This window comes from Muscardinus avellanarius, assembly GCF_963383645.1.
Source record: "Muscardinus avellanarius genome assembly, chromosome: 9".
In the NCBI taxonomy this organism is placed as follows: domain Eukaryota; kingdom Metazoa; phylum Chordata; class Mammalia; order Rodentia; family Gliridae; genus Muscardinus; species Muscardinus avellanarius.
Window position 1 is genome coordinate 45,438,247 of NC_137795.1, and position 26,413 is coordinate 45,464,659.

General features: G+C 38.1%; 1 protein-coding gene across 3 annotated transcripts; it reads left to right on the forward strand.

Moving 5' to 3' along the window:
- Nucleotides 1-4,898: 4,898 nt before the first annotated feature.
- On the forward strand, nt 4,899-24,811 carry SYPL1 (synaptophysin like 1; the record flags this gene model as incomplete). Of its 3 annotated transcripts, XM_080701548.1 has the most annotated exons (6): nt 4,899-4,949; nt 5,159-5,230; nt 16,144-16,265; nt 17,863-18,070; nt 22,769-22,957; nt 24,677-24,811. In XM_080701548.1, 6 exons carry the CDS (start codon nt 4,899-4,901, stop codon nt 24,809-24,811), a joined length of 777 nt encoding a protein of 258 aa, XP_080557674.1. The 3 variants fall into 3 exon arrangements, with proteins under 3 accessions (XP_080557674.1, XP_080557676.1, XP_080557675.1); XM_080701550.1 differs by lacking the exon at nt 22,769-22,957; XM_080701549.1 differs by lacking the exon at nt 4,899-4,949 and having other exon boundaries at nt 5,162-5,218.
- Nucleotides 24,812-26,413: the final 1,602 nt, after the last annotated feature.

Genomic DNA, 26,413 nt, shown 5'->3' on the forward strand with positions numbered 1-26,413 from the left:
GATTCGGGATCAGCCTACGACATCTTCACATTCATCTTTATTCTCAAGTCAGAAGTATTCCACCGATATTAATTACCATATGCAAAGTGGTGCCAAACAAATACCCTCTTTATACAGAGAAGGTGGGCCAAAGGAAATTAAATAATAATGCTCCAGGAAAATGTGTCAATCTGGAAAGTCCAGGCGAGAAGCCAGTGATTTCTGTGTCTACATCTCATGCTTTTGTCACAGGCAGAAGTGCTGTTAGCGCCAACTTGGCGGTCGGCTCTTGCTCATTGTCACCATACCTGGGGCCTGCAGCTCTTGACCGATACATTTAAAAAATAACATCTATCATGAGCCTATCAACTAATGAGTTTTCCAGTTTGTCTTCTCCACTACTGCCATAGTGATCTTCCTAAACTAAACTAGGTGTTTCTTCTTTGCCTGAAAGCAACTTGCTGCCAGGGAATTAAGCCTAAACTCCTCTTTGCATATAACTCCTAGCTTGCTCTGATCACCCAAAGAATCAGGCATGGACAAATCTGATCCCATTAAAGAACTCCCCTCCCCTCTATCTCCATGGCCTCCCCTCCATAGCTCCCTACTTGGGGTAAGTCCCTTACACATCTCTCAAGCTTCAGTGCTCTGCCTCCTCCTCCTCATGCGAGGCCTTTGCTGATATGCTTTCTTCCCTCTGAGAGTCAGTTTCTGAAAGATCAAGGTGTGGATCATAAATTCTACTCTCTCCTTTAATTCATGGATCATTTTAAAGTTCTCTGAAAAAATGTAAAACACTAGGTGAAGGCCAAGTTATGCCATTTTAAAATAGTTGTTATACAATTAGCCTTCTTCTTTTTCTTTATTTTTATTTTTAGTTTTTATAGTACTGGAGATTGAACCCAGAGATCACTACATGCTAGGCAAGCACTCTACTGCTGAGCTAAGTTCCCAGCCCAGTTTTTTTTTGGTCTTTTTTTTTTTTTTTTTTTTTTTTGCGGGTCTGGGGATGGAACCCATAGGCATTTGACCTCCAAGTTACACCCCTGCCCAATTTTTTATTCTTTATTTTTTGAAACAGGGTCTCACTGAGTTGTGGAGGGCCTCACTAAGTTCCTGAGGCTGGCTTCGAACCTGTTTGATCCTCCTGTCTCAGCCTCCCAAGTTCGGGGATTACACGTGTGTGCCACCACGCCTGGCAGATGCAGAGTTTTAGGTGTGCACCTGAACCTGTCGTATGTGGCAACAGGTCACTGCCACTTTTGAGACATCAAGACCCAGGAGCCTACCAGGAGAAGGTGCTGACACCCCAGCAGCAGCCACAAAGCATTTCTGGAGTCGAGGCGATCTGCCATCTACTGAATTCTTCTTGTGCATTTTTTCTATTTTCAATAGAATGGAAAATGATTTTGTCTTAACATATTTCCCTCCATTCTTGAACACCCTTCAGAAAAGACCTTATGAGATTAAATGGGTTTTCCTGGACTGGATCCTAAAGCAGTTAAAAAAAAAAAAAAAGAAAAAAAGAAAAAATTAACAGACAATTGACAAAGTTTGAGAAATTCTGTAGTTTAGGGCTAGGGACGTAGCTCAGTGGTATATTGTTTGCTTAGCATATGCAAAGCTCTGGGCTCAATTCTTAGCACTGCAAAAAATAAAATTTGTTTAGTCAATAATAATATGCTAATATAAATCCATTTTTTGACAAATATATGGTGGTAACAGAAGATGTTAACATTAGGGGAAACTGAATGAAGGATATATAGTGTATTACAACTTTTCTCTTGATTTTTTAAATTAAAAATTACATTTAAAAGGCCTGTTTAATTATTTTGTGATTGATTTACTGGGTCTATTGAATCTATCTATTGTAAATTAAGTAAATGTAGACTAATTTTTAAATCTTTCTAAAATGATTGTTGAATTCATTAGTGAAAAGGAAAGACCTATTTGTGCGTATAAGCAAAACTCATGTTGGGAAGTTGTGGTATTAAATATTCTTTTTTCAAAAAAAAGGAAAATATCTGTTGGGAATAAGTTACAAAATTTCATCTTGCCAATGTATGACCAAAATTTTGTATTCCCATTGAAAAAAGTAAAAGAATGTAGTTATTTAATATGATTTGCTAAATATAGTCTCCTTTCTGGCCTTCTGAACATTCCTAAATCCCAAGTATCATTCTGGCACAGGTTTTATAAACAGAAAAGAGAAAATAAAAAAGGACAAATTATATAGATCTTTTAGCCATGAAAGTATGTGGCTAACCTATAGACAGAGCTTAATAATACCACCTCAGATAGAAAGGACAATTTTGCCTTTCAGGTATTACTTTCCATAGTGGCCCTGGTATGGTAGACCTGGAGTATACTGTACCTAGAGTTTTTGGTGCTTTCTTCAGATCTGAAAAAAAAATCAGAAAATGACAGGGTTGTAGTCAATATGATAGTCATCTGGATATCTTTTCTAGATTTTGAACAGTTGTGCCTTCAATAAAATACAATTGTTTAAACACTCTTGTTATGGGAAGATTTTTAAAAATTCACAATTTTCTTGTCACTTAATCAGATGTCACTGAACCTGCCAGCCACAAATGGCTCCTTCTCAGGAAGGTAGGAGTCCCCCTGAGCCCAGCTGATTGGCAGCAGCAGTGCTGGGCTGAAGGTGACTGAAGGTCACAGCAGCGGGCTCACTGCAGGGTTCTGCTCAGTAGGATCCTGCGAATGAGTACTGACAAGCCACCTGATATGGTTCTGCTCACACTAAATGGTCTCCATCTGTAAAAACTAGTGGCACAGAGCTGAGAAAGGGGCCTTATTAAAAGTCCAAGGAGAGAAGCAACAATCAGGCCCCCCATCAGCAGGCTTGAACAAGAAGGAAAGAAAGTAGGGGGGAGGCAAAAGAGAGGAAAGTAAAGTTCACAGAAGAAGGCCCAGCCAATTCCAATTTCTGAGAACTTCAATATGTGAAAAAACGAAGAAGTGCCAAAACTAAATTGGTAACTTGTGGTATGTTTTAGATTTTTCTTAAAAAAAAAAAAAAAAAAAAAAACAAGGTCTCAGCATGGGTCCCAGGATGGCCTCAAGCTCCTAGGCTCAAGAGATCTTTCTGCCTCAACCTCCCAAGTATCCGGGATTACAGATCGAGGCCACCATGCCCAGTTTATTTTAGATGTTTAAAACTTAATAATTCACCAGACCCGGTGGTGTACAGGAGTACTCCCAGTACTTGGGAGGCTAAAATAGAAGGATTGCAAGTTTGAAGTCAGCCTCAGCAACTTAGTGCGACCCTGTTTCAAACTAAAAAGTAAAATAGGGCAGGGAGTGTGGCTCAGAGGCAGAACACCACTGGGTTCAATTCCTTTTAAAATTCTCTTCTCTCTCTCTCTCTCTCTCTCTCTCTCTGTGTGTGTGTGTGTGTGTGTACAAGGTTTATACCCTAATTGTGAAAATGTCTCATTTTTGAAATGGTGTTGAGTCTAAATTGAATCTTTTATGAAACTCAAGTTATATAATCTTACTATCTGCTACTCCATTCCTAGACACCTACCCAACAGGCCTCAATGGAATGTGAGTTAAAGTTTAAAAAAATGGGTTAAAGAGAACGAAAAGTACTGACTGGGAGATATAAAAATGGTCTCCTTCCTTAAAACAGGACAGTTGAAATACATGGAATAAGTACATAGTGGTCTCAAGTGCATGGTCACCTTCCACTGACCTAGCCCCAGGGGGCATCTAGAATGCTTTAAGAGGAATTTGCAATTATCCATTAGGTGCCACTGGACAGAGGGTGCTTTAGAGGGAACTGAGGAACTAGAACCAGAAAAAAAGATGGTCTCTGTCTACCAGGAAATTGGAATACACTTTTGTTCTCTCTGGGAACCAAACATGGAGGTAAATAGGCCTGAAGAAAAAAAAAAAGAAAGAAAGAAAGAAAGAAAGAAAGAAAGAAAGAAAGAAAGAAAGAAAGAAAGAAAGAAAGGCTTAAGGCTGGGGGTGTACCTCTGTGGTAGTGTTTGCTTGCCCAGCACGGGGGAGGTCCTGGCTCCAGCGCCAAGAAAGGGGTGAGGGGAGGAAAGAAAAAGGTTTAGTTCACTAGAAGGACTATTCAGTAACAGCTGTCAACCCTGATGGAATAACTTCAGGGTCACATGGTATATACAGATAAGTACCTGGAAGCTGGTACCAGGATCCTTTTGCACTAAAGCCCTTCCTTATTTACTAAATATTTCACTGTTCACCATCGTATCACACACACGAACAGGACAGTATTCCAGCTCTCCAGTAACAAGGAAGCCAGACAAGAAGTGACTAGCTGGGGCTCCCATACTGGGTGTCAGAAGGAAGTGTCACCTATAACTAATCTTGGAGGAGTCAGCCTTAGGAAGAGACTCCAAGAACGCCCAAAGGAGGGGCCTCGCAGTCGGGGAAAGAGCGTTGGGGGTAAGGGGCCATCAAAGGCCTCTCCGTACACTTCTAGCAATAGGTATGACTTTCCTTTTTTTCTCTTCTAATAACTTTGAAAATAAAGCAATTTCCGTAGTTAAGTCTGGTGACTCGAACTTCCGAGGTGCGCCGCATACACAGGTCGCCAGAAGTCCGTGCGGCAACTTCCCATCATTTTAATTAAAGGCTCTTAACAGAAGCTTTGAAATGCGGCTTCTTTTGCCCACATCTCATAAACTCACCTAAAAGTCGTGCGCGGTGAAGGGAGCCGCGATGCAGTGGGCGGGGCCGCGATGCAGTGGGCGGGGCCACGGCGCGGGGACACAGCGCCGCGCGAGGCCGGAGGAGGCTCTAGTGCGCAGGCGCAGGCCGGGGCGCCGCGGGGAGGGGCCGGAAGAAGGGCGCGGGCGGGCGCGCCTGCGCAGGAGAGACGGCGCCGCGGGCTGCGCTTCAGGAGGGGGCGCGGCGCACGCAGCATGGCGCCCAACATCTTTCTGGTTCGCCAGCGGGTCAGCCGGCTGGGCCAGGTGCGGCGCGGGGCGGGGCCTCCCCTTCCCGGCCCCAGCCCGCCCTCCGCGGCTCCGCCCCGCGCTCCGCCCGCCGCCCAACCGCCGCCGCCCGCCCGCCCGCCCTGCCTCGTCCGCCGGCCCGCGCTGCTCGAGTCGCGCCGCTCCCCTCCTCCTCCTCCTCCTCCTCCTCCGCCCGCCGCGCTAACGCTCTTCCCTCCTTCCCTCAGAGGATGTCCGCCTTCCAGATCAACCTCAACCCGCTCAAGGAGCCGCTCGGCTTCATCAAGATCCTGGAGTGGGTGAGTGCGGCGCCCGGGCGGAGGGCGGGCGGGAGGGAGCGAGTGGGCGGCGGCGGCCGGGAGCGGACCGGGACCCCGCCGCCCGCGCCCGCCCCGCGCCCCGCGCCCGCCCGCGCCCGCCGACTTCCTGCTGCGCTCAACCGAAGCCCGCGGCCTGCCGCCGGGCCCGCGCCCGGGACTGACGCGCTTTATACACTGACCCCGAGTTAAAAATAGTCAAGCTGTGGGGCGGGGCGGCCGGAGGAGAGGCCCTTTCGCGTCGGTTTTAGGTCCTTCCAAGCGACATCCTGCTTGGAAAGTCAGCTTTTAGTACTTTTCCTGGACACACAGCCATGAACATCCGAGGAGACTTACGAGTCGACCCCGGCCGGGGGCGGTGTGCTGGGGGTAGGTAGTGCGTTTATCGCGTACCTCAGGTTGACTTCAAACTTCGCAGCCCCGGTACATATTTCGGTACTGATTTTCAGGGCCATATTTAATGGGTCGTTGGCATTTATCCAGGCAGCAGCATTTACATCCATGTCTCCTTCAAACTTTATTTCTGGTGATAAAGGGGTGAAGAACTTCCAGCTTCCTCCGAGGATGTTTTTAAAAGTAACATAGAAACTTAAATTCTCCGACGAGCACTTGACTCTGTTTTCTGTGTGCACCATCCTCCAAAGATTTGCTTGGAGAAATAGTGCTGATATTACACTGATGTCCTACAGTGTCGATTAAAAAAAAACAAACACTATAGACCTAGCTTTTTCCTTAATAGTTTATATCACTGGTGATAAGTTCCATTTGTTTTCTGATATGTTTTGAAGAATAGCCTTTTTAAGCTATTAAGGAAATCCTAGTTTCAGTTTGAACAGCTTTTTATTATGCTAGAGATAATTTTGTGAAAAGAATATACGCTGCTAATGTGTAGTGAATATTTACTTAACAAATATTTGAGTATATATTATATACCAGCTCTGTGCTAAACGCCAACATATGAACATGAATAAAATGATCATGATCATATAAGGATGAAGGATATGAAAACAGCTGTGAAAATGCCATATGGCAAATACTGTAACAGAAGTATATGCAGTGTGTAATAGGTGAAAGAAAGAGATCAAGCTAGGAAGGAGTATATAGATGAGAGAACACTTGAATGATGACTTGTTCACTTGGGGAGTAGATGGAGGCGTGGTTTCCAGGCAGAGGGAATCTTATGTTCAGTGGGGTGAAAAGTTGAAGCGAACTTCAACTTCAGTTGTGTGAGAACTTAAAATAATTGGGGGTTGGCTGAAACCTGTAAGTACTGGGAAAGAGGTATGGTTTGAGATGATTCTGGCTGGTAGATTTCAAAGGGTTTGACCCCTCTTGGGTTAATCTTGAACATCTAGGTCCTTTCCTTAGGAAAATGCATATGTATTGGGTATAGAATATTGGGGAGTTTATTGCCAGAATCCAAACAAATAATGTAATTTGCCTTTTAGAAACTTTAAGTAGTCAGCAGTGTGGAGAACCCTTTGGAACGGTCATAATTGGAGGAAGGGAGTTATGTTGACTGAGAAATTATGAGGGTCTAAAATTAGTTCTAGTAAGGGTAGAGAGATTTATAAATTAGAATATGTTTTGATGGTAAAGAAGGACTTAAGAAAGCTGCCTCATTTCTGGCTGGGTTTGGTGGCAGCCTCATTCTCTGAGATTCTTTAAGAGGGGGAGCAGCAAATTTTTGTAGAAGATCAATAAAGAAGTATTGAATTTGTGGTCTCTTTGGATCTAGTAGATTGCAGTATTCTATAGGCAATTGTATATATGGATGTAGAGTTAAAAGTACAAACACAGCCGGGTGTGGTGGCACAAGCTTGTAATCCCTGCGCTTGGGAGGCTGAGACAGGAGGATTGCACAGGTTCGAAGCCAGCCTCAGCTACTTAGTGAGGCTCTCAGCAACCTAGTGAGACCCTGTTTCCAAATAAAATATTAAAAAAGGTCTGGGAGTATAGCCCGGAGGTAGAAAGCCTCTGGGTTCCACCCTCAGTACCACCAAAAAAAAAAAAAAAAAAAAAAAAGGACAAACACATATTCAGTAACACTCAATACAGTATCTGCTGAAGCTGGGCTGGGTGGTGCATGCTATAATCCCAGAATTTGGGAGGCTGAGACCAGGTTCAAGATCAGCCTGAGCAATTTAGACTCCTGATGATCTAGCAAGACCCTGTTTCAAAAAAAAAAAAAAGGCTGAGAGTATAGCTCAAAGGTAGAACACCCCTGGGTTTAATCGCCAGTACCAGACACACACAAAAATACAGTATGGGCTAAAGATTCAGCAGATACTATTGGCAGAGGGACAGAAGAAATGGTTAGGAAGATGGAGAGACATAGTATCTTGGCTTCACTATTAGAATTTCAAGAAGAGTGCTCAACAATGTTGGGTGTAATGGAAAGGTTAAGTAAAAGAATGTCTAAAGTGTGTCCCTTGGTTTTGGTGGTCACTAAGCAGTTTGCTTGAGCAAGAGCAGTTTCTATAAGATCGGAAGCCAGATTGCTATAGTCTGATTAGATATCTGGTAAGATAATGAATACAGTGAGTGAACCACTATTTGACTGTGAAGATGGGAGAGATTTAATGGTGTTACAAAAGAAAAGAAAAATGACTAATTGAGTTTATAGCTCAATTGCCTAAATCCTCCCTGGAGACAACCATTGTCTTTTGGTATGCAGCAAAACTCTTTTTTATTTGTACTTCCCATTTCATCACCCAAGAATGTTAGTACTGAAGGGTCAGAGTTTAATACAAGTCTTCATTGCTTTATCACAGACATTCTTTTTTTTAAAGATACCGATGTTTAATTACTAAAATTAACATACATTATTGCAATCTAACATAGCTCAATCTATACACTCCTATACACTCAATCTGTACACTCCTAAAGAGAAGTGACCATTTATCAGCAAGGAGAAACATTTACTGTTGTCATGTTTTAGACACTGTGAACAAAAATAATATCATAGACATTTTTTTTTTTTTTTGAAACATGGTCTCTTAAGCCAGTGTGACTGGCTTCAAACCTACGCGATCCTCCTGTCTCTGCCTCCCAAGCCGGGGATTACAAGCATGCGCCACCACCCCCAGCTACAGACATTCTTAAACTAGGTTATTAATTTTAGCTCCAAGTATGTGCCAGTAAAATTTAGTTTGGTACTATTGCTGGACAGTTTATCCACCAAAGCATTTGCTTATTCAGTGCAAACAATACAGTGGAAAATGTAAATAACTAATGTCTTCACGTTGTTACGAAGATATTTTAACCTTTGTGGACTCCTGAAAGATTCTTGGGAACTCGGGTCCACAGATTAAGAATTGATGTTTCAATATAAAATAAACGTCACCAGGAACCAAAAGCAGAAATGAAAAAACCTCAGGCTGGATTTATGAGTACTAGAGTAAGATGTGTAAAATGGCAGGAGGAGAGAGAGATTGTTACCTAATAAGGTCTGGAAGGTCTGGACTTGTGAAAACTTGAATATTTTCATATGTTGGTTTAGGGGTCCCCTCATAAAGTGTGGCAAAGTAGGAGACTCAGAAAGTCAAGTAGAAATGACCATAAAGCCACTAGACAGGGAAACAAAGGGAGGAAAACCTAATTGAGGTGGCTGCCCCAGTGTACTGAAACACATGACGAAACTGCTTTTTTGCTTAAAAGCTGAAATTTTATCAGAGGTAACAAGAAGTATCAGTTTTTCATGAAGTGGCAGGCTTGCTTCTAGTCATTCAGATCATCCAGATCAACAATGAAGATACCGATTGACTCTAAAGGACACAAAAATTAATTGAATAATCCAAAAATGATTTTAACATAAATATATTTAGGTTCAACAGGTATTTAAGAATAAAAATGACATGAGGATATTTTCAATATATGATTGTTTTTAAAAAGCTCTTGTTTATTTAAGCAGAAATAGTTGCATTTACTTCATATAATTCGAATCTTAACGGTTATGGGTTATATTAGGCAACAGAGCGCGCGTGCATGAGAGAGAGAGAGAGAGAGAGAGAGAGAGAGAGAGAGAGAGAGTGTGTGTGTGTGTGTGTGTGTGTGTGTGTGTGTGTGTTTGTTTTACTGGGTATTGAGCCTAGGGGCATTTTTACCTCCTAGCTACATGTGGAACCCTACTTTATTTTTTTGTTTTAAAATAGGGTTTTGCTAAATTACTATGCTCTGACTGGCCTCGAACTTGTGTTCTTCTGTCTCAGCCTTCCAGGTACTGGGAATATAGGCCTGTGCCACAATGCCTGGCTGTAGTAGCAGATTCTTGAGAACTTTCTGTGATTGTACTTTAGAAGCAGAGGGAGATAATAGAGTGGAATAAGTACTTTGTTCCTTGCATGGTGGGAATAAACCAAAATATCAACATTAATAACATTTAAAAATAAGTATCTCATAAAAATCAACTCCTTAGTTCTAGGCATCCAACTTATAATTTTATTTATTTATTTATTTTGGTGGTACTGGGGTTCCTGGAAACCCTTCCACCTTTCTACCTCCGGGCTACACTCCCAGACCTAATTTTTTATATTTTTATTTGGAAACAGGGTCTCTTAAGCCAGCATGGCTGGTTTCGAACCTGTGCGATCCTGTCTCTGCCTCCCAAGCGCAGGGAGGGCAAACACTGTAATAGTTTATTTTCAAGTACTAAATGATCATTTAATGAAAACAGACACATTTGGTTTTGTACATAATATACTTTTAGATCTATTTCTAAATATTTAAGTTATATCATTTTCATAAACTAAATGTTAGACAGAAATCCAAGTAGATGACTCCAGGTTAATGATGAAACCAAGTAGCAGTAGTATCTTGAAACTAGAAACATGTGAAAGACTCTCATAAGTTAGATGAATTTCAGTGTTTCCTAGTTTAACCCTCAGTATGAGCAGAGTGTAAGAATATGAATTAGGACTGTGACTCTGGATGTAGAGGATAAATAACTCATTGAAAATTACCAGTAGTTTCCAATTTTTTTTTCATCATGAACTCCTGTTTTATAAAACTTTTTCCTTAGAACCCCAGGTACATTCATGAATCTTTGTAGTACATGAATGCTGAAAGTGAAAGAAAAGTTGAGGTTTGTCTGTTCCATTCTCTTTACCTTCTGGTTACCTAGTATACATCTATATTGACATTGTGACCACTTCACTTCTAGGCACAGCATGAATTCAGTGGTATATTAATTGCAGTAAAGCTTTAATTCTATATTTAAATCTAAAAGTATATGTAAATAGAAGTTTAAATATTTTCTTCTTGTACAGGAGTTAATTGGGTATTTTCTTCTAGAATACTCAAGTATTCCAGAAAAGCTGTTTATAATATTAGCCCTGAGATACAGATCTCTTAATAAATGAGAGATTGTGCATGTAGTGTGGATGTAGTGAGATAAATGGGACTGTTCTCTGGCAATTATGGGGCTATTATGAATATGGGACCTTTTAGAACTGAAAAGAAGCTTGCTGTCACCCTGCCCCGGTATTCTTCTTAGTTACTCTCCAGGTAGAATTCTATGTCTGTAGTTTAATTCATTCTTCCTGGAGTAGGAAGGAATGGGGAAATGAATTTCAAAAGCTTCAAGGAAGTCTAGTGGCGCACTCCTGGAACATTGTAGCGGATGCTTGTAATCCCAGTACCTAGGAAGCTGAAACAGGATTACAGGTTCGAGGACAGCCTCAGCAATGTAGTGAGCCCCTGTCTTAAGACAAAAAATAAAAGGGTCAGGTTTGTAGCTCAGAGGTAGAATACCCCTGAGTTCAATGCCTAGCAATCCTTCACCAAAAATAAAAGGTGTAAAGGAAATATAAATCAGCATGCCCGGTTTTCTCACTTTAGACTAGAGGTACAAACTGAAGTGCTTATAGAACCACCCTGATAAAACAAATAAATGAGCAAACTGAAATAAAACAATAGTCATTGATTACTGGCAAGTAACATATCCTAAGGGCTAAGAAAATATGGGATTGCAATCTGGAAAGCACATGTCCTACCTTGAGTGGTATCTGTCACGTCAGTTCCATCTGATTGTTATTTTATGAGAATGTGTTTCAGATATTGCCTTGCCTTCCGTTTTCCATTTACACTCAGGAAAAGTAGGAATGTAAAATTTTAAATGTATTTTGATATTAATATAATGTAATAAATTCACATTTAAAAAATAAATACTTGAAAAGCTCTACAAATATACCTTCAGGCCGGGTTTTTACTGATGGACCACTAGTCTATAACTTTTAATCTAGATTAGAATGGCAGTAGAATATATGGAGAATTGAAATGGTTGAATAGTTGACTCTAGGATTATTTTGTGTTTATTATAAAATGTATACTTTTTATTAAAATGTTCCTTTTTTCTATAAGATAAAGACAGAATGGACTTTTAATTTTGTAATAAAAGGCAGCTTGGAAGTTATTTTATTTGAAATATGGTTTTACTTCTAAGTTATTAGATATCAGTATTTTTCCTGAATTAAGCAAGTATTTTGTCAACATTTGCTATGTGCCAGGCATTTTACTAGGTAGGCACTGAGAGTCTTATTTTTCCGGTACCGGGGATTGAACCCAGGGGCACTGTACCTCTGAGCTACAACCTCACCCCTAGTTTTTAGTCTTTTTTTATTTGAAATAGAATCTTACTGAGTTGCAAAAGGCCTCTCCAATTATCTGAGGCTGTCTGCGAACTATGATCTTCTTGTCTCTGCCTACTGCCTCTGGAGTGCTGGGATTACAAGTGTGGACCACCACACCCAGCTTTTTTATTTATTTTTTTTTTTGGTACTGAGGGTGGAATCCAGGGGCCTTCTATCTCCAGACTATACTCCCAGCCCCCCCTTTTTTTTAATACTTTATTTGGAAACAGGGTCTCATTAAGTTGCTGAGAGCCTCATTATGTACCTGAGGCTGGTTTCGAACCTTTGCGATCCTCCTGTCTCAGTCTCCGAAACACTGGGATTACACGCGTGCCACCACACCTGACTTTTGTACTTTATATAGCAAGAGACACAAGAAAAATGGCTATAGTGAAGTTAATATATAATAGAGTTCATATCTGTGGCAGCACAGGAGAAGAGTGAGTTCTATCACAAGAAATCAGTGCAGCCTTAAGAGATAAGCATATAAAGAGAATGGAGGCAGTTCTAGCAAGAGAAACATACACACCTAAGTCAAATACATGCTGTTTCATGAAGAGTAAGTACTGTGTGACAGAATCATACAGTACCTGGCAGAGATATAGTGCAGATAAATCTAGAAAGGTAAAGTTGAGACTAGATCCACTGTGCTATTTATAACAAGTTGGGAAGTTTGGCCTTTTTTGTGTGTGTATGTAGTACTGGGGATTGAACCCAGGAGCATTCTACTTCCAAACTACATACCCAGCCCTTTTTATTTTGAAATAGGGTCTCACTAGGTTGCTGAGAGTCTTGCTAAATTGCTGAGGCTTTCCCCAAACCTGTGATCCTCCTGTCTCAGCCTCCTAAGTACTGGGATTACAGGTGTGTGCCACCATACCCAGTTAGGCTAGTACTTTGGGGGAAAAAAAAAATCTAGAAATTTTTCCCTTCTAAATGGTCATAGATTTTCTTGTTAAAAGACTTAACTTTTGACATGTTAAGTTTGTGGCTTATTTGGAGCATTTATTAAATAGCTCTTCTTTATATTATCTATTACTGCATAATAAGTTCCCCCAATTTAGCAGCTTAAAACAAAAGATATATATATCTTTTTTTTTTTTTTTTTTTTTTTTTTTGGTGGTGGTAGTGGGGTGGAACCCAGAGGCCTTCTACCTCTGGGTTTTTTATATTTTATATGGGTTTTTTATATTTTATAAAATATAAAAAAAATTTATTTTATTTGGAAACAGGGTCTTGTAAGCCAGCTGAGGCTGGCTTCGAACCTGTGTGATCCTCAGTTCTCAGCCTCCCAAGCATGGGGATTACAAGCATGCACCATCACGCCTGGCATCCAGAATATATTTTTTTCTCTCTCAGTTTCTGTGGTACAGGAATCTAGGAGCAGTGAAACATATGGTTTGATCTCAGGGTTTCCATTGAGGTTGCTGCCAAGCTGTTGACTGGGTTGCAGTCATCCCAGACTTCTAACTCACTCGCATGACCATTGGCAGGCCTTAGAGGTTCCACCACCATAGTCAGTCATGTGGTTGCTGGCAGTCCTTGCTTCTGTGCCACATGAGTCTCTAAAGGCCTGAGTATCCTCCCAACACAGCAGACTTTCCCCAGATAATGAGAAAGTTTAAGAAGTTGTGGGCTTTTTATAACCTAATATTAGAAGACATCCATTTCCTATACCGTACTCTATTCTAGAAGCAATTCAGTATGTCCAGTCTGCGCTTAAAGGAAGAAAAATTAAGCTGCACTTCTTATGGGAGTTTTATCAAAGAATTTGTGAACACATCTTTAAAATTACTCTTTTTCTTAGTGATTGATCGTCAAGGCTAACCCTGTTAGGTACAAATTTTCTATGCATGGTAGTTTATTTCTGGCCTCTTATTTTGTTCCATTGGTTCAATTTATCTCATTTCTTCTTTTCTAACTCTAAATGTGAGTCTATGTACAGGACTCATTCCCTGACCTTATGCTTTGATTCTGTATATTCATGAGTATTTTTATCTGAGAGAATATCCATTCTTTACCTATGAACTCATGTATTGGACATTACCTCAGACTTTTCATATATGTAACCAGATTCTTTTTCATGTATCTCTTCTTGTGGGGGAAAAATCTCTTGATAGTTATTATAATATTAATTATGGACTGTAAGATTCAAAGCCCTGGAATAAGTTTAATGTCAAGTGTGTACGCTTTCAATTACTGTAATAAAATACCTGAGACAATCAACTTTTTTTTTTTTTCGGGTCTGGGGATGGAACCCAGGGGCATTCTACCTCCAAGCTACACTCCCTGCCCTAGTTTTTATTCTTTATTTTGAAACAGGGTCTCACTAAGTTGCAGAGGGCCTCACTAAGTAGCTGAGACTGTCCGCGAACCACGATCCTCCTGTCTCAGCCTCGCAAATGCTGGGATTACAAGTGTGCACCACCACGCCCAGCTACAATCAACTTTTAAAAAGTGAAAGGTTTGTTTGGTTCCTGGTTTCTGAGGTTTCAGTCCATGTTTAATTGGCCCACTTGATTTTGGGCATGTAGTGGGCCAGCCTGTCATGGCAGGTAGCATATGGTAGAGCAAAGCCCTGCTCACTCACTTCAGGCAGCCAAGAAGAAAAGGGGTTTCCCCAACATCTTTAAGGGCATGACCCCAAAAACCTAAGTCCCTTTCACTAGGCCCTACCTCTTAAAGGTTTTCGCACTTCCCAATAATGCCACAGGCTGGCAATCTAGTCTGTATAACACACGGGCTGCTAGGGAATACTTATTCAAACTAACATGATGAAGTGTTCAACAGTTTACGCTTTGATAACAGATCTTTGTTGAATTTTTTCTATTTGCTGGATAAATGTGACCTTGAGTCCCTGACCTCTTCAAGTTTCTATTCTAGGGAAGGATAAACAGTATGGAGGAGAAATAGAGCACCATATATAAAGGGAATAGGTATTAGGGGTAGGGGATGTTATTAGTAAATATAGTGCGATGAAGGAACTCCTTGATAAGTTCATACCGCAGCAGGGAACTTTGGAAGTGAGGAAGTAAACCATGTATTCCAGGCAGAGGAAATAAGTTTAAGGAATAACAAGGAGACCATTTTGTTCAGAGAGATTAAAGGAAAAAGTAGCAACACAAGATTAGAAATACTAAGAGAGGAAAGAATCTCAGAGGACTTTATATGAACCTTTTTATTCAGAGAGTTTAAGCAATTCAAGAGTTTTGAGTTTTTTCCTTTTATTTATAAAAGATCACCCTGGCTGTTGTATCTATACTAGACTGAAGACAAGGCAAGGACAGAAACAAGAGGATCATTTAGAAGGTTCATGGGCAAAATTCAAGCAAGAGATGATAGTGGTTAAAGATCAGGATGTGGTGGTTAGAAGTGGTTCGAGTTCAAGTACTGCCATCAACACTTGCTAAAGGATTGAGTTCTAGTCATTATAACATATCTGGGTTTTTGTTTGTTTTGGAGAAAATTTAGAAGACAAATAGAAAAGGAATTATTTTCTGTTGTGTTGAGATGTGACCACTGTTAAAATTTTGATGCTTAACCTTTTTAGATTTTATTTTTTTGTGTATGCAGAGATGGAGATACGTCTACAGTACATTGTTTAACTATATGTGATAACTATTTTTCTATATCAGTAAATCCTAACATTTTAACCTCTGCATGTTTTATTATATTAGTGAATTATAATTTATTTTATTCCCTATTAACAAGTAGGATGCTTTCAGTTTTTTTACAGCTAGCACTTGAGAGATTATTATTTTTTTAAGCATATGCATGATTAGAAAAACAAATTTCTAACTACTTTTTAAGATCAGGAAATACCCACACAATGAGGCTTTACAGGCTTAAGTAGCATTTCTTCCCTCCACACAACTTCTTGACCATAACGTTTACTGGTAATTTGGACTTCAAATAAAAATAACCTCCAAATCATCCCTTTTGATTTTGATACTAAGAAATAAGTCTGATCTGAGTATCATACTAATATTTTAATATATTAAAGTATGAGCAAATGTTATATGGGCTGGTATATTAATTCCTTTTATACTCAGGGGAAATAAAATCACATTTTTGACATATATAGAAGATATATAAAATTGAGACACATATAAAACTTTAGTTAGTTTTTGCTATCTGTATTTTGTTTATGATTAATGATTTTTAGAACGTTAGCCATTTTATCAGTGTACTTAATTTTAATGACCTTTGGGGTACAGTAATGCTTCTCTCTTTCTCTTTTGTCTTTTTTGGTCTCACTTAATGTAGATTGCTTCCATCTTTGCTTTTTCCACCTGTGGAGGTTTTAAGGGCAAAACAGAAATTCTAGTGACTTGTCCTAAATTACAAGAAAATAAAACTGTTAAAGCCACTTTTGGTTATCCATTCAGGTGAGTTATTTTTCTTTTTATGATTTAATGCTTCTTTAACTTTCATATTGAATTCCTAAAATTTCAACAATATTTTGATTGTGGGGGTTAAGAATTTTAGATTATATGCTCTTTTGTGATTGCTACTTAAACTGGTACATAGACAAGTACCTGTCTGCAAACTTTTCTTAGACTGTGATGACATATAGAAAATAAGAATAAGCATTTAGAAACTTTGGTAGCAGTATGACATTGCCTCATTTACTTAGTTAATTAGTTAGTTGGGATTGAACCAGGGAGTGTTTTACTTCTGAGCTATTCCCCAGCCTTATTATTTTGAAACGGTCTTCACTGAATTGCCTGTACTGACATCACAGGTATGCACCTGCCTGGCTGCCTTGACGTTTTTAATCTGTCATCCCACAGTAGATTGGAAATGAAAAAACAAAAATTCTCTGTTACATAAGTGTGGGAACTCCTAATGTAAAGAAACAAACACAACAGAAATCCTTGTTTTTGCAATTACTGAATAATAGTTCATTATATAGTTTTAAGATACACATTTATATAAGGTGAAGAATCCCTAATATAAAATCATACTTTCTTACTCTAAAATGAAAATGAACACTTAGTTCGTGAAGTCTTCTTTAGATGTCAGTGTTCATCAAAATGTTTACTGAATATTTCCTATGTTTAAGCCAGGATGTGGATCTTCTTCCACTTAACTAACTTTATTACTTACTTGATGTCCATAACACTCAGTTCTTCTGTCCAATAAAAAGTGTGACTACGTTGTAAGGATGTTTTGATATTAAAGATATATCAGATACCTCGTGCTTACAATTATTTAAAGCCATTCTATGGCCAGGCGTGGTGGCGCACGCTTGTAATCCCTGCGTTTGGGAGGCTGAGACAGGAGGATCGAGGATCGCACATGTTCGAAGCCAGCCTTTGCTACTTAGTGAGGCTCTCAGCAACTTAGACCCTGTTTCCAAAAAAATATAGGTCTGGGAGTATAGCCCGGAGGTAGAAAGCCTCTGGCTTCCACCATCGCCTATCCTTTCTACATAGTTCCTATATAAGGAACTGTATCCAGAATTTTTAATGTTTAAGTGCATTTTTAATGTAACCAGCATTTTTAATGTTTTTAGTGTTTTTACATTTTATGGTTGGAGGAAATTAGAGGCAATGTGATTTTTTTAGTTAGCAGCTAATTAACCACGGTTAAATGTGAATCATTATTATAATGGCTCTTCTAATAAGGCTAATCACATAGATTTTGCCTCCTAGAATGAAGTATGTCTCAAGTTATAAAATATTTGTTATAATCTCTTCAAATCTGTTAATTTTTTTTATTTCCGGAAGATCAATATCTAGGTGTGAAAGTGTTTAATTCAGTCTGATTGTCATAAACCAGTTATCAGATTTAATTTGTTTACATGATTATGAGAACTTTAGTTTAAATATTTGAGTCTTCACCTTTTTTCCCTCCCAAAGGAAATGTTTTTATATTTGGGGATTATTTTTTAAGTGTCATTTCAATATTCTGTTTAAATATTTCTATCTCTTTTGGGAGAATCGAATAGTTCATAAGTTTATTTGGCTTTTTTTTTAATAGGCTGAATCAGGCATCATTTCAGTCACCATCAGCTGTAAATGTGTGTGATGTGAATTGGGAACGTCATGTCCTCATAGGAGATTACTCTTCTTCTGCACAATTCTATGTTACATTTGCAGTCTTTGTATTCTTGTACTGCACTGCTGCCCTTCTGCTTTATGTTGGTTACACGAACCTATATCGGGATAGTCGTAAACTGCCCATGATTGTAAGTAACCACTGTGTGTGTGTGTGATGAAAATAACTTGTATAGTATAAACTAAGGATAAGTTATATTTGAAGTTATAGATTTTTTTATTGGAATTCAAAATTTTTGACAAGTTTTGATATTTGCCATGAGGTTGAACTTTCTCTCATTATTAAGTTTAACTCAATTCTGTTAGCCTATTCGTACTCCAGGAAATGTTTGTTTTTAGCCCTATTTTAACCTTTTCAAAGCTCGAGTATGTGATAAAATTTATTAAGTTGCAGATAGCAAAAAAACTAAGTAGAAATGAATGCCTTTGGTGAAGACTTTTACTGCTTCTACTTCTTAACCTTTTTTCTCTTTCCTCAGAGGCCCTCTTTATGCCTCTACAATTGAGCTTAATTGTTTATATCAGTGATCTGCAGATTATGACCCACAGGTCAAATCTAAGTCATTGTTTTTTAAAAGTGTTTTTTTTAACATAGCCATACCCCAGCCTTTATACACTATCTATGGCTGCTTTCATACTAAACTCCTTAACTTAAAATATGGCTCTGATAATTATATTTCATATTAGTGGCATCTATTAGCTAATTTTAAATCTTTGATGCCAACGAAGCATTTGGATTCAAATTCTTGATAGATACCTTTCTTGCCTTCAGAGTCTGCTGAACTAGAAGTAAAATAATCTCTGATTTACAGAATAGACATACTCTGCCCTGGATTATTAGTGGCAAATGTAGACATGAGCCATGGTCTTACCTTTTACCTCCACTATGAAAGAGTAACTTCAAAGTCAGATGAGTGCTATTGAATGGAAGGAAGAACATAGGAGTCTGTGAGAAAACATGTCTGCTGTTTGTGAACTTACTTTAAAGGGAAGGCTATTTAAATATGAAGGAATTATTAAATAAGTTTTATTTACTTTTAATTTTTGCTGCCTGGATCATAAGAATGTAAATGGGTAAGTAAGGAATAAATTTTTTTTTAGAGAGAGTCTGGTTTTTATGTCTGAAGAGACAAAAGAAAACCAGATGTTTTCCTGGTTGTTAAGTACTTTTCAAAAAGATGAATATCAGGCTGACGTAGTAGTGGTAGTGCACACCTGTAATCTCAGGACTTGGGAGGCTGAAACAGGTGGATCAAGGTTTGCCACCAGCGTTACTTACCAATTTAGTGAGGCTTCTGCAACTTAGTGAGACCCTGTTTCAAAATAAAAAAATAGTATTAGGGTATAACTCAAATCACTACTCAGTACTCCCCCCCCCAAAAAAAAATGGACAGCAACTATTTTAATTTGCAATGCTTATTCAACAGTAATTACATGTTAGGAAATTGTTGACTTTTGAAGACTTTTTGAGCTTTGGTTTAGAAAGTGAGTAGGTATTAATAAAAGTTACATTAATTTATATAAAAATGAAAAAAAGGGAGGAGGATAATCACATAATTATATTTTGTTAAACATTTTTTATAATTAGAGGTTATTTCTTGCCTTGTCAGTATCCCACGTGTGTGGGGGAAGAGAGGCTACGGATTGAACCCAAGGCATTCTTCCTCTGAGCTATACCTCCACTCTTAATTTTATTTTTTATTTTGAACTGGTTTCATTAATTTGCTGAGACTGGCCCTGAACCTGTGATCCTCTTGTCTTAGCCTCTCAAATACTGGGATTGCAGGCATGGTCGTGCCTGGCTCAAACAATTTTTTTTATTAATCTACCAGTGAGCCCTTTTTTTATATATTTTGCTAGTAAACTTAAAAGTACTACACTTTTTTCTTTTCTTTTCTTTTTTTTTTTTTTTTTTTTTTTTTGTGTGTGTGGTACTGGGGTTCCTGGAAGCCCTTCTACCTCTGGGCTACACTCCCAGACCATTTTTTTATATTTTTGGAAACAGGATCTCTTAAGCCAGCGCGGCTGACTTCGAACCTGCATGATCCTCCTGTCTCCGCCTCCCAAGTGCGGGGATTACAAGCGTACACCACCAGGGCCGGAAAAAGTACTACACTTTTTAAAGAATCATTCAGATCTGTTGTGTACAAGTTTGTTCTATCTAATACAACTCTAAAACTGATCTAGTTGCATCATTCAGGAAGTTAAAAGTAATTTTCTACTTTAAAATGATCAATTAGTGGTCACATAAAGAGATAGTATAGAATTGGTTCCGTAAATTATTTTTTTATTGTTGGTCCAGTAGGTGTTTCTTATCTGTAAAAGTTCAGCTTCTAAGTTAAATTTTGAATCCTATTTTTAGTTTAACTATATAAATACAAAATTTCTGGAGATACCCTGATGTATGTGTGTGTGTGGAGGGGGTTGCTGGGAATTGAACCCAGGGCCATTCTACCTCCAAGCTAGACCACCAGCCCTATTTCATTTTTATTTTGGAACAAGGTCTCACTAGATTGATGAGAGTCTCACTACTTGCTGAGGCTGTCTTTGACCCTGTGATCCTCCTGTCTCAGCCTTCCAAGTACTGGAATTAAAGGCATGTACCACCATACCCAGTCAGATTTTTAAATATAGCTAAATAAAACATTGTACTGTTAACAAGGGAAAGCCTTTCTTAGCAGTATCCTCAATTCTATGCTAAGATATTCTTAAGTTTTTCAATTGTGAAATTTTAAATATACCTCAGTTCTCACTTTAGGTAAATATGGCATGTTTTTGTGTTACGTAGCAGATGCTTACACATTTCAGGCAATATGAACAATCAGGTATATAAAAAATGAAAGTAAAACCAGGGTATCCCAAATTATAAAAATGTTTTTTTAATTTTTTTTATTGGTGCATTGTGGTCATACATCTTAATGGGATACAAGATGGTGAGGCATACATGCACACATTTAACTTATTAAAAGCAGAGCTGCTCCAGGCAGCTGCAGCTATGCACCACAGAACTCCAGGTGGTGCTGTTCACTTAGATTGCAGCATGACTGGAGTCTTGAGCAGGACAGTTGCAGTCTACAGAAGACAGAGTAATCCCTCATTTTCCTTCATCCTGTGTCAAAACTTTCTGCCATAAGCAAAGCAAATTTAAAGAGCATAGACCAGAAGGGGGAAAATATGCATGCAAGTTTTAGTTAAGAATTTTGAAAGAGGAGAGTTAGAAATGTGTCTCAGTGGTAAAACATTTGCCTGTCATAAGGCCCTTCCCCAGCAGCACATGCGCGAGCATGCGCGCGCGCACACACACACACACACACACACACACACACACACACACACACACACACACACACAGCGCCAGCCAGCCAGCCAGCATCTAGAAAGAAGAAAATAGTTGAAAATCAAGGGATTTGATATCTTGATCAAAGCTGTGAGCTCTAGCCTAGGGAGAACTTGGTTTTCTTATTGCTGTTTATTTTTGTGGTATTGAGGATTGAATCTGGGGGCATTCTACCTCTGAACTTTTTATCCCCAGCCTTATTTTATTTTTTATTTTTATTCACTTTATTTTGTGGTATTGAGGGTGGAACCCAGGGGCCTTCTACCTCTGGGCTACATACCCAGACCTATTTTATACTTTATTTGGAAACAGGGTCTCACTAAGTTACTGAGAGCCTCACTAAGTATCTGAGGCTGGCTTCAAACCTGTGCGATCCTCTTTTCTCAGCCTTCCAATTGCTGGGATTACAAGCGTGTGCCACCACACCCAGCTTATTTTTTAGTTTGAAAATAGGATCTCAACCTCCCAAGTATTGGAATTATAAGAGTGTGCCACTAAGCCCCGTTCAAAAGAACTTGTTTAACATGTGATAACATACTATTTATCAGTTCACCAAAAGTCATTGTTTATCTTGACAAATATTAGAAAATGTCTGTCGTCAGTATAAGAAAGTACAGAAAGTGAAAAGGGAAATGTTCCTACAGTGCAGAGAATGGTAGCAAAAATATTTCTATCCTTTGCTCTTTGATCTACATTTTTTAAGAGGACCTGTAGAAATGGAGACCTTAAATGCAAAATGCACATACCTCCAAGTTTATACAGTTAGAACTTGGTTTTGATCTTCTAATCACAGGATCGATCAGGTGGGCAAGCTGTGTAGCATAGCTTCTTTATATCCGAAGAGATTACTGACAAATAACTAAAAGGTAACTGGCAAAATAATTAAAATTTAATCTAATTTACTTAAAACTTTGGTGATAAACCCTAAAATTCATTTCTGAACTTAGATTATTGCTGCTGATGTACAAGAGCTCACAGTCTTAAAGGGTGTCCATATGCTTAAGAGTAGCATTAGACCTAAAATTTTGTATTATCCCACTTTGATCATTAATTTGCAGGAAGAACAAACAAGATAGGACTTAAACTTTATATTATACAAATTCATATTTAAAGTGTTACTTAGATTTCTATAACTAGTACTTCTGGACAGAATTTTAGTTCTCTAGCAGAGATTGAACTTGGGGCATTCTTCCTCTGAGCTATACTATCCCAGCCCTGTTTTGAAACAGGATCTCTCTAAGTTGCTGAAGAGCCTGGCTTAATTGATAAGGCTGGCTTCTAACCTTTGATTCTCTTGTCTCAGTCTCCTACCTACAGGGATTACAGGCATGTGCCCCTGTGCCCAGTTGAGTGTGACTTTTTTAACAGTATATTATGAAAGTCATTTCTTGGTACCATAGGGTTAAATGTAATATCAGTTTCATTGTGGATTTGAAATGAAATATTTTTTAATCACCTGTTCATTATTAACTCCTCCTTATTTTTGCTTTAGGACTTTGTTGTTACTCTGGTTGCCACTTTTTTGTGGTTAGTGAGCACATCAGCCTGGGCTAAAGCTCTTACAGATATTAAAGTAGCTACCGGTCAGAATATTGTTCAGGAACTTATGCCTTGTAAACAATCAAATGTGACCTGTTATTTTGACTCTGTGACTAGTATGGGATCCCTAAATGTATCTGTGGTACGTATGCATTATTTATACAATTTTTTATTTAGCTAATTAGGAAAACCTTACTAGTAATTTAAGAAAGCAGTAACTTTCAACAAATCTCTGGATGAATTTCTTGGTTTTTATTTGTTCTAAGATATCTGGGATCCTGGTTATGATATAGTGTTACCTTTATCACAGCAAAGAAAAGTTTGGTAAAAAATTATTACTTGTGAACCATTTGAACAGATCCCGATTGAGGCAGGGCTTTTACCTCAACGGCACTAGTAGTAGTCTAACTTTTGTTGAAATTATGTGCATGTCATTATACTATCATCTTAAGTTATTCAGTAATCCTAAAAGGAATGTGGAAGGTGGTATTTGCTATCTTAATTTTATAACTGGGAAAAAAGTATGGCTCATATGCTAATTGACCTACAAGAAAAGCACACCAAAGTTTGAACCAAATCTTACTGTAGACTCTACTCTCTAAATCAGACTTACTCAGGATACATGAAAATAATGCTTTTATTTTTCTTATTTAATCTATAATGTTTAATCTATATAATATACTAATTGTTATTTGTCTGCTATTTTACCAAAATACAGAAAAGTTTATTATACTAAGTATATTATGTTTAGGGAGGTTTCATGTCTTTTCAAGAAAACATTTTTTCCATTAGATGAAGTCAGTACTGTCTTTATAAAGAAATTTTACCACATTTTTGTTTTATAACTTGTAATTTAAAAGCAATAATTTTAGAAATGTTTTTGTGTGTAGATACACAGAAAGATATAAAACATTTACCTTTAGTAACATGGCAGTACTATTAACCTCAAGCTTCTTACCTTATTTTTTCTTTTTATGTCACTATTATATTTTAAAGGACTCTTAAAATAAGGTAGCTTCATGGTCCACTGGGACCGCAGCGGGCAGGGAAGGCCGGGTGTGGATGAGAGCAGAGCCTTGGATCTCAGAGACCCCAGGGCCACCATTGTGTGGATGCGCTGCAGTTCTGTTACTCACTCACTACCAAAGGGCGTCATGATTCCTTAAGTGTTTAGACAGGATGACTAGAACTGTTGTATGCAATTGTATGTTATTTAGATGTGTTTTCAAGGCAGTTACCTAAATTCTTGGGATCATGTTGGATCATATATGTGAGAAAAATAATATAGCCTCAGTTAATTCATTTCTGAGACTTGACCTAGTCAGTGTGTATGCCTGTGAAGATTAATTTCTTTCAGGTTGATGAGTGCAAAAAAGGTTCTTCTGGATGTAGGAGTTGTATGAAAGTAGAAGAGATGACAGTAGAGAGGGTGAGGAAGAAACAGGAAAAGGTACACGTGGGCAGTTCATAACCTTTCTGGACAGGAGAGAAGTAGGGAGGAGACCTGGATTTCTATTGTCCTCTTTACTCTGAAGCACCCAAATCTAAACACAAAGGAATAAAAAAAAGTTTTAGTTTTTTCAAATCTAATCCCGTCTTTTTGTAATGAGCATAAAAATAAAATTTTTAGCTATGATTTTTGTATTTTACAGATTTAGAGCTTTAGTTTTATGTGTTTGAAATAATTCATTATATATACAAGTTTTGTACATTGAAATACAGTCTATATAGTCTTTTACTTTGTATTTAATATTAAACATTAAATGAAATGATACACTTCCCAAAAATGTTAAATATTTCAAGGAAAACTAAAATTTTTAGGTAGGTATTAGATTTTTATATTTATTTTTCTTTTTTATAGATATTTGGCTTTCTGAACATGATCCTTTGGGGAGGAAATGCTTGGTTTGTGTACAAGGAGACCAGCTTACATAGTCCATCAAATACTTCTGCTTCTCATAGCCAAGGAGGTGTTCCACCTCCCACCGGGATCTGATTGAGGGGAGAAATGCACTGTATGAAATATGTGACTATAATATGACTTGTTGCCAACATCTTGAGAAGCATATGTTTCTAATAAAAGTAATGGCTTTTTCAGTAAATTGGTGGGTTTAAAATTTTGCTGCTCTTTTACATAAAACTTGTGCCTTTCTTAGAAATATAAGATGTAAACGTATTCTCACATGTAAAATTTGAAAGTTCAGGGGCCTGTTGTGCCTTGATATACATTTTTAAATGAATGATAATTTTTCCATCAAGTTGCTCCCTTCCAAAGTGTTTACACCTCAAGCCTTAACATATTTCAGAAAAGTAATATTATATCATAATAGGAAGAAAATCTTTATTTGGAGTATACACTACTGTAAGTTTGTACAGACCATATGCCTAAGACTGTCTTTGTTTAAGAAAGCCTTGATTACATAAATCATATTTAGAAAAAACATCTAGTTCAAATTTTATATCTGAATATTTTTCATGTACCTGCAAAGATTGAGTATATGTTTTATTTGTTTTTCTAAATGACCTGCTATACTTAATAGGTGTACTAAAATTGTGTTAGGAGCAGGGATTTGGAAATGTCTAACAGGTGAGTGGTTCAATATTTCTGTTGCATGACACCTAAGCTTCCACTCTGCTGGTGGTTTAATAGGCTTGTTATTTAGGTAGAACATGGTTCAACTAGATATTATTATAATGTGCAGGCATTACTCTTAATGATATTTGTTTGCTATGCTTAGTTGCTTATGCCACGTAAGTGTAGGTTGAGACCTAGTCTCCCACAAGTACAGTAAAATGACCTACCTTTTTTACCCTATTCAGAGGGTTAAAATAATTAAGATGGCCTTTTATTTTTTAAACATTTAACATTAGAGTCAATGAAGTTGCTACTTTGTGTTTAGCATTGATATTGTGAAAATGTGATTGGATTTCATATTTCTTAATATTCATTCACAAATGGATGTTTAAGGAATTATGTGACATAAACCTAAGTGAGCTAGCTATATTATGAGTATACTGTCTTTGCACAAACATTTGGGCATATTACGAATACAATGGTTATTCATATTTTGCTTTCTAATCTTTTTGCTGTACAGGAATCCAGACTTCTTCTTCTTAAAACATGATTGTTTATATGTGAAACACATCTTGCTGTTGCCTTATTTTTGTTGCTTTTTCATAGCAAAAATTGTTAACATGAGAATATATATGTTTTATGCAAAAACTTAATAAAGAAGTTGAAAGAATATACTGATTGTTATTTTGCAAGAAAGATTCATATTTAAGGCATGAACAATGCAAAACCAGTACCACGCACACAAAAAAATTTTTTACGTGATGTTGGGCAAGTAGTAATTTCACTACTTGAGAGGCTGAGACAGAAGGATCCCAGATTTGAGGACAGCCTTAGGAAGTAGTGAGACACTCATCAACTGAATGAAACCCTGCTTCAAAATAAAAATAAAGCCAGGCGTGGTGGCACACACTTACAGCCTCAGCTACTTATTGAGGTCCTTTGCAACTCAATGCGGCTCTGTTTCAAAATAAAGAAAAAAAAATAGGGCTGAGGGTGTATCTCAGAGGTAGAATGCCCCTGGGT